The sequence below is a fragment of the Opisthorchis viverrini genome (genome assembly GCF_000715545.1).
Source record: "Opisthorchis viverrini unplaced genomic scaffold opera_v5_12, whole genome shotgun sequence".
NCBI classification, from domain to species: Eukaryota; Metazoa; Platyhelminthes; class Trematoda; order Opisthorchiida; family Opisthorchiidae; genus Opisthorchis; species Opisthorchis viverrini.
In genome coordinates, this window is record NW_008751668.1 from 3,266,107 (window position 1) to 3,275,073 (window position 8,967).

Below are 8,967 nucleotides of genomic sequence, written 5' to 3' on the forward strand. Positions count from 1 at the left end.
AGCAGTATGCGATGGGCACGGAAGCTGATTCCCAACAAGGATGAGGTGGCTATAAATTGCTTCTTCTGTTTCCAGCGCAGACCGGCTTCACATGTAGGACGAAATTTCAATAGATGTTTCGAAATGTCCTCCCAATGTAATCAGTTTGAATCCTATTCTTCCCTTTGGGGAGATCACGTTGAATAATCGGTCGAAATGGTTTCCTGTAGGAGATGATCTTTCCCGGGGGGGGCTGCAATGTAACATGAACTTCCAAGGAACCAGCCACAATTTATCTCTTCTGAAGCTTCTCTTCTCCCCTCTGATGGTCACACCCACTGCGTTATTCGTTTTAAAGTCAAGCAAACCCCGTGGAAGAGCCAAGTACCTGGTGCCCATTGCAACCTCTCCTGCATGGCTTTACTTATTGAGTGTGTGGGAGTGCAGGTGATCGTTAGTTCGTTCTCTGAAATAGGCATTTTGATTGCAAACGTTTCATCACCAATCGAGGTGACGGCATCGGTGCGTCTCTTCAAAGCGAAGCGTGGCTGTATGTTAGTGACGGTTTCACCACCCGGCTTGTTTAAACACCTCATGTGCTTCTGACCCAAGCCAGTTCTCTACAGCGTTGTCAAAGTGAACAATTAATCATGGCAGCAAGCTTTGCACTTTTACAGCATAACTGAATTAGAAACAGCCAAAAAGTGAGAGATACATTACTTTCCTGCGACACTACTCGTAAGGTCGACGCAAGTCTTGGGTAGCCCGATACCGGTTTCACCCTTCCCTGTGTTCATCAGGTAGGCCAAGTCCCCTAATCTCTGCCCGTCTTGAACATCTAATCACATATTCGTCGCGGCAAGCATTCCCTTGAAGAATAACTAGACGTTCTGTCAGTTTTGAGAAGATATATACTTCTGCTAATAATAATAATAACAATAATGATAATAATGGTTCAGGCGCCCAGCTACAGTGCCACCTGAAGGAAGCACGAGGACTGACGTACTCCCAGGTTGCTCAAACCTAGTAAGGAGCAGTCGACATGCTGAAGTTGGGTTTGAACCACAGACCTCCCAGTTTGTAAGTTTGCGCCTTGATTATTAAGCTATTTCAAGCTCATACGTTTATATATCTATGTAAATATACTTACGCATGTAAATATATTACACTGCAGATCGAGAGGGACGTTATCTTCCGCTCAGTTTTGAGTGCAAGTGAATGTGATACCGTTGTTTTCAGAACACTACGTTTTCCTCTTGATTTTTAGTTTTGGTTGTCTGTTGAATATCAACAGACTTATGCGCGTTGATGAGATAGTCGAACGACTGGTTATTGAATAACGAATGCCGATCTGAGTACCGATAGGCCAAATGACTGCCTGGTATACAGAAAATCGTGTACAAAAGAACAATCGATGTTCCTCAAACTGGACATAAGCCAAGTGAAACGGAAAGACAGATGTCTTGGAAAACTAACGAGCGTAAAAAAAACAACGTTCAATTGTAGTACCCTTCCGGTGCCTAGCTGCCATGCCACTCGGAGGAAGCACGACTGCTGGAATACTACCAGGTTGCCCAAGCCTAGACAGGGGAAGTCGAAAGGCAAAGGTCGGGTTCGAACCATGGATCTTCCGGTCAGTAAATTCGCGCTCTAACCACTTGGGCCATCTCGCCCCCAATGGGCGTACGCTTATTAGAATTATTCACTCTTCTGACTGGCGTGCAATGAGTCGGCCACAACTTCCTGTCCACTTTGGGGAGAAATATGAGGAGTGCATATATTTTTAAAGTTCAATAAGCATTGACGCAACTTCGGACACAGAAAACTTGGGAGAACGCGTGGTGTACTGGAAGCATTCGTCACAAGTCTGCTTGGGTTCAAAGCTATCCCGTTGAGCAAACGGGCGTTTCGTTTAACCTATATTACCTTTGGGGGGACTTTCGGTAGGTCAGGTTGTAGAAGTGGTCGCTGATTTGTTCACTGAGCTGGGCTATTCACTTGCAGACTTCCGTCGCCGGTCGAGCTGGCATCGTCCGTACGTTATGGGGTGGGCACGGCCACCCACAACATACCAACGCTGCTGATAGGGCGCCTTCAACCTGAATTACCCAGCTCAATGAATAAATCAATGACCACTAATCAATATTTCCCCAAGGTTCGCAAGGCCTGCGGCTCATGAGTAATGCGTCAAATTCGTCACCTTGCTGTTTGAACGTATTTCCTACTGGTGGGGTGGGTTGCTCATCGTTTCACCAGCACTGTCTATCCCATGAACAAGCGCATCGATTTGCTCACGATGCCAATGCATTTAATGTACAACTCGCCTATATCAAGTGACATGGCCTTACTCAACCCTATCTGTCAATGCTTTGGAAACCTAACCGAACAATTAAACAAAACCACCTTTTTAATGGGGGCTCAGTGGATGAAACTCTTTTAGCAAAAGGGTACAGTATATGTCCGGATTAATGGTTCATTTTAGCCGGCATGTGATCTACAAATACCACCTGCTTGAACTCTGTTTTGGAGATGTAAACTAGCTGCCTTATTCATCAAATCCCACTACTCATGATTTGCGGTTCACTATGCCATGCCTTTACCAGCTCTGATATTCTGCCACCTTCAGATGGCTGCACACTTTTATTTCGCTCCAGGTTATCGTGGCTGTTTCCGGTGGTTGACGCTGACTACTGTGTCCGGCAAATCGTTAAGGCTGTACGTGCCAATGAACGTCTAGTTTTCATCCACCGGTGGCAATTCCTGGTCGCTGTCTTGTACTGGTATGTCAGCATTTTTGGTTTCGCACAGACCATTGTTTCCTCTCTACAATCCGGCAACCTGAGCTAAGCTTGAACGATAGTCAAATCATAGCCTCAATTCATGATCGCTGTCCACCCGTTTGGCTTTCAAAATGTGGTCTGTAGACAGCAGGGGGAGACATCGTCGGTCCCTTAAGAATTTCCTCCGAGGTGGAACCCTTTTTTTGGAGTAACCAAAATAGCGTTTATCATCAACTGCGATAACTCCACGCCCCTTCCCCCGTGGCTTCTCCCCTTGAAACCTTTGTGCCTCATCTGTAGATGAACCTCAGCCGACCGTTCACAATACCAGGTTCATCTGACACCACTTTGTCCCAATAGCACCCACCATGGCGTGAGGTGAAATGCATTTTTGTTTTGATTCAGTTTTCTGTAACTGGGACTGTCGAAGAGTTTTCGGCAGTGAATGGTGTGGGGAAATTTATCTCATAACCTGCCGCAGCTACTTGACTTTTTGTACCTATTTGTAGTCAGTGATCGCGCAATGTTAAGTCAATGCAGTTCATCGCATACTCTGTCCGATTCTCTCTGAGTCGTTCCTAACTGCACTCAAAGTCCTCTTAAAAACATGTTCATTGCCTGTTTTTGCTTGTAGTAGAGCCGAGTCGTTTGCATTTAGTTGAGCTGTGAAGTGAGTTTCCGTCGCCTTAACTATCCCGGTGCTTTGGTAACTTGTGACTCCGGAGCATGCGTATAGGCAAATAATTGATCCCGTTCCTGCTTTCCACAATCGCTAAGTAACGGATGAAAATGGCTGTTTCAGAATGGAAGTAGGCTAAACAGCAATCACGTCACACTTGAATTTGCGACGTTGAGCAGAAGCCGGGTAACATTGGATCTGTCACTTGTACCAGTTCCTCAAGATAATCCATTAGCAACACTGCAAAAATGTCGCTGACGATTGTTGAAAGCAGGTAACTGTGTTCCCTACTTTACTACAACCGGCTTATTTTCTCATGGTTGTTAGCCGCAACACTGTCGTCATGCTTGCTCGACGGTTGCAGAACCTGGGGAAAATTTGCTTGCTAGCCTTGCATACATGCACCGTTGTTTCACACTTTACTATGGGGTGAATCAGTGCTGTATGTAATTTCGACCAGCTGTCCATTTTGAGAACAGATTCCGGTGATTTTAGCCAAGAAATTGAGTTGACATAAACAATGATGACTTGTCTGACTAGTTGGTGTCAATTCCTTGACTGCGCTTGCTGATAGGATCTCAACTTTCACCGATATCAGCTGTATCGGTGACGCCCTGTGCTTCTCAAAGGGCTTGCTCAGTGATTGGAGTGTGATGCAGCCGACTGACAGTTCATTCGCTCAAATCCAACTGTGCTTTTCGATTACTCCTGTTTAGTCAGTACTCCTGTCAGTATCTCAACCTCCGTACTTCCTTCAAGTTGCTGTGTATCAAAAGGAGGCCGCTTACACTGACAGTCAGTCAGCTTAAGCTTTTTTGCAACTTGTGACCAAAATAAAAAAGCTATGATAGCTATGAAAGCTATGGGTGAGAGAGCACTTCGGCTGTTACGTTTGCTGCTACTAGGCTGTATGGGCCACGATAGCCCGGAGAGCTGTTCTGTATGGGACATCTGTGTTTTCCCAGTCCCACAAATAAGTTTTTTTCTGACAAGATCTATGGTGTATTTACTGCCTATCTGGATTGCAATTCGGCTGTCAGGCTCATCAAACAGACCAAGAACCAAGCACCGCATCCCGTAAAATATAAATTAGCTACACAGGAGTAAAAAAAAACTGGTGAGAAGTGGGTAGTACTATCCACTGTATTTGTGTTAGTGGACAATACCTTACAGTGTGTTATTTGATTCCACCTCGGCTGCCTACTAGTTCTTTCACCACGGATAGGTCAGATTACTGATATAGCCATCACCTACTAACCAATGAGTAATCTGTCCGTCTCCGACATGTGCATTTATAATTTTTCCGTATATTTTGGATTTCATTATCCCTAATGGGCGAGATGGCCCAATTGGTTAGAGTGCGAATTTACTGACCGTAAGGTCCATGGATCGAACCCGACCTCTGCCTCTCAACTTCCCCTGTTTAGGCGTGAGCAACCTGGCAGTATCCCAGCCCTCGTGCAACCTTCGGGTGGCATGGCAGTTAGGCACCGAAAGGGTGCTACAAGTGAACGACTGGTCATCACGTTGGCGGCCAAATGGCACTAAATTGAATCTTGGTATCATTCCATTCGGTCTTCGTAGTCTACGCAAGGTTAATAACTCCGTCATGATGCTTGCGTCTTCAGGCGTCCGTAATTGCATCCTACAGTGAAATCTTAATTGAATTTGTCGTACCCACAACACTGCTGGAAAACAGTCGCAAATTGTCACCACACCGTATGCCTGGCAAAGATTTCAGTTACTCTTTCCCTTTGTTACTGCAGATAGACTTTGTAACATGTAATATTAATCAACCACACGACTCCGTCAGACTTCAACCATGAATAACTTTTTGCATTAGATATAACTCATGAAAAACCCATTGTCTACGGGCATGAATTGTCCCCCTTCTACGTTCCGCTACCGGTGAAAGGAAGAAGGCCTTCGCTGCGGAGTCATTTATTAGGAATGCCAACTGACCAGTTACAGACTGTTGGACAGGGAAGCAAAACTCTCATTTGCATCTTATTCACAAAAACTGAACATCCCTCCTCTCCTGAACGCGTCTTCTTGAACTTTCCTGGATATTCATTGACTCCATTCATTCACCGCTCAAATCCAAGCAAGTGCTACAAAGCGACTCCACGAATTCCGCAACAGATCTCCCTTTTCAAGAGACGCAAAGCGAATTTACAAAAACAAGACATACTACTCGCATGCATCCCCATCAGTAGTATCACCGTTACACCAGTGGTTAGTTGCCTGTTTCAAATCCCCGCATTGCATCCACTATTAGTTGACCCAGATAACATCTTGTTAGGACCGTCGTGTAATGAGTTGTCATTCAATCCTGTTAGTAACAGTAATTACATCTTAATCTTCACGTAGACTCTGCGATTACGCTGTTCTTTGTTTGAAAACTTTCAGTGGAAGCATCAGTCTACAACACCTACAGCACACAACCCCATGGTAATGCTCTTGACCAGTTCAGCCAGCTGTCATGTTGGAGGAGGTTCACTTTGCTTTTGATCTATGCGCTACCTTCAATATTCATGAAGCTTTAATGGTCTCGGGTTCGCGCCTCCACCATCTTGTTGCGATGAGGTTCCGGTGGTAGCGCTCCAACGATGATACTTGCCCATTGAACAGCTTTTTTATGTTGGTTCTGCTTTTTTGCCTTCTTTCTCGCAGGATAGTACCACGTAACACAATTTATCGCCTGTTTGACCTATGTGGCACGAGTCAGTTTGTGTCGCAACTTCAGGAACACCGCAAAAGTAAACAAGAGGGGACTACATCCGCACTCCCTTCTGCTCAGCTACCACCATCTGAATAGCGGCAGATAACGGAATGGATGTATTGCGACTGAGTATTTTGAGATTTTTTCACTATTGATTCAGTGCTATTCTCCGTCTCTCCATAAATCCGCTTTGTTTCGATTCAACTAACCGCCCGCCACCTATCCCCACTCTCTCTAGTCAGTTTGTTTATGCTATTCTGTTTACGCTTTTTAACCGATGTAAAGTACTTGAGTACGAAAGGTCCTGTGACTTTGGGCTGTCGTGCTCAAGTACACGCAACACCCCGACCCATTTAAATCTCTGAACATTTGCCCCCCCCCCTCATCTGAAAGCTGCCCTATTCGATTTTTCGATGTTGCACTGCAACTAGTGTGCCATTTCGACGGAGACGGACCATCGACCGTGTGCAATCAATTAGCCCACTATTGATAGCTTTTCTAGCAATAAACTTTCGTATCCATCAGCAACGTTTTTGGATTCCGATTCGTCCAAATTTATGAAGTGCTCTACTTGGGCTCGTGCCAAACTGTTTCATATTAATTTGGTGATATTAGTATTCATTTACACGTTACGTTTTATGCACAGCTAAGTTGTTTTCACTCTTTCTATTGATATGGGAACTCACTAGGCTTGTCAACTACAAATATCATAAGTCACTCGTGATTGTCTAAAATCTTCACGATGAAACAAATACGCTAAATGGAGCGTTCTATTGCAGGAGGAAGTATTTCGAATTGCACACAATATCCTTCTGTCACGATAAACCTCTTCTCGTCTTGGGGACGCTGAATAGTTCCGCATTGCGACTAATACACCATGAATCGGCACCTCATATCCACCCAAACTCCGCTTTATGTGCACTAAACTGGCGTTCATTTTTTTCACTAGATATCACGGTGTGATAGCTGCGAACTGTGGGATTGGTTGACAGAGTAGGATACCTGATGGAACATGGCACAGGTGCTGATCGCAGCTGGTGCAGCCGGAACAAACATGGGATGGACGAACTCTTGAGCATTCAGCATCATTGGAAACAATACACCGAGCGACTATCTGCCATGAAGAAAGGAAGTTTTAGGAGAAAGGAGAAGTAAGGGGCTAGTGCGAGGCAGTCCTATGCATTTGGGAAAAGTGATTAGGAATATGCTGTCCACACGCCTCAACATCATTGAAGTAAACACCTCCGAGTATCATGTCGGCGCCACCAGCAAGACTGACCCAGCGCCTTTCGCGAACTTAAACCGATACAAGTGCAACAGGCCAACTTTAGTTAGACAGGCCTGTTAGGAATTCATGGCATGCGTGCCAATGGCTTCGGTTACGTGCCATGTCCTGCAACGTTTTTAGTTACTTGTGGGAAAAATCACTTTAACCTAGCTAAGAAGGTGGGTAAATCTTACAGTTCGACTCGGTTCACAAAGTCGGAAGTTTAGGGGAACCGCCATTTTCGGTTGGCTGTATAGATGACACCGCTCAAGCACGTGACGTAATATGAAGATATGGTCAGTGCACCCCGCAACAAGTTGAAGCCCTACTTGGTACTGTTCGAGTTGCGTCACACATACTAGGGAAGCCAAAAGCTGCGTTACGACTGGTATAAGGCTTACACGCCTACAGTTATAACGGTCGGTTCACATATCTGTTTGCATACAGATACAGCGACTGGTTGATCCAATTTCTCACCAACTTGTTCTTGTTCCCCGCTACTCAACATTTTCCTACACCACCGAATGGCGCTGGAGGAAATTCATCTGGTCTAGTCGTTCGGTGGCATCTCAAGGTAGATAGGTATATTTGTACTTCAGAAACTGAAGTGCGCTGTTAAAGATGCGGACCGAAGATGTCTCCTCGAATGGTGACGAAACCTTTGCAAATTAACTGCCAAGCTCGGAGAACAAATCAACAGCCACGTGATCAATTACCAACTAATGCACCCGAGCTACCAATACTCCAACACATTACGAACAGTTGCTTCTGTGTTGATCCTTGTCTTCGTTACCAGGAAGCTATGCTAGTAAATATAATTGTAGAACAGGCGAAGATGTCCAACAGGTTTGATCCGTAGTCACGTTTCATACAATTGGCCTCAAATGTCCAAACATGCCACCTTATTACCTTTGGCGCCATTTTTGGTTGTTTTAAATGGATCCTTCCTCATTCGGGCTGAGCAACAATAGTGAGGTATTCCGAAACGCCCTGTTCAAGCGTTATTGAGACGTGGTCTACATCACTTGCATTCTGCAGCACCATGCCAGCTAGAATAGTTCAAAATACCTTCGTGGACAGAATATTCGTCTAACTTCGGATAACTTGGAATACTGCTTTGAGTCTGTTGCTGTCCGTGGACATCTATCAGCATCAGATGGCTTACGCGCAGATTTTATTGAAAATTCGTGCAACTCAGATGTCACTCTCAGTCTGTCTTTAGTTTAAACGGCATCATCAATCACCTTAGACACTTTCTACGTGAACTGCGATCTCACAGCCGGTTCGCTCTTTGATGCACAAAGGTGCGTCCTTTGAGTCGCGTGAATATCAACAAAAAGTGGATAGATCAAACGGCTGCAGAAGCATCCCTTTTGGTTTGCTTAGCCGACACTTATTCATCGCGACAGCAAATCAGGTTAGGGGCCGATCCTACTTCAACAAGCCAGTGTCCAGAAGTGAACAGAACTATACGCACAAACAGAAATAAACGCTGACAGGGCCGCCTAAGAATCACACATCCACATTCCTCTCATTCGAA

The 8,967-nt window shown here is 45.1% G+C and overlaps 1 protein-coding gene across 1 annotated transcript in view; it reads left to right on the forward strand.

Annotated features, from left to right (window-relative positions):
- The window catches only part of T265_01173 (hypothetical protein), a gene marked incomplete at both ends in the record, with an annotated part of 11,283 nt that extends 4,482 nt beyond the window's left edge, over window positions 1-6,801 (forward strand). The window contains 2 exons of the mRNA XM_009165134.1: window positions 2,634-2,759; window positions 6,112-6,801. Of these exons, the coding sequence (XP_009163398.1) occupies window positions 2,634-2,759; window positions 6,112-6,256 (271 nt within the window). The remainder of the gene's footprint in view (window positions 1-2,633; window positions 2,760-6,111) is intronic.
- Between the last annotated feature and the right edge of the window lie 2,166 nt (window positions 6,802-8,967).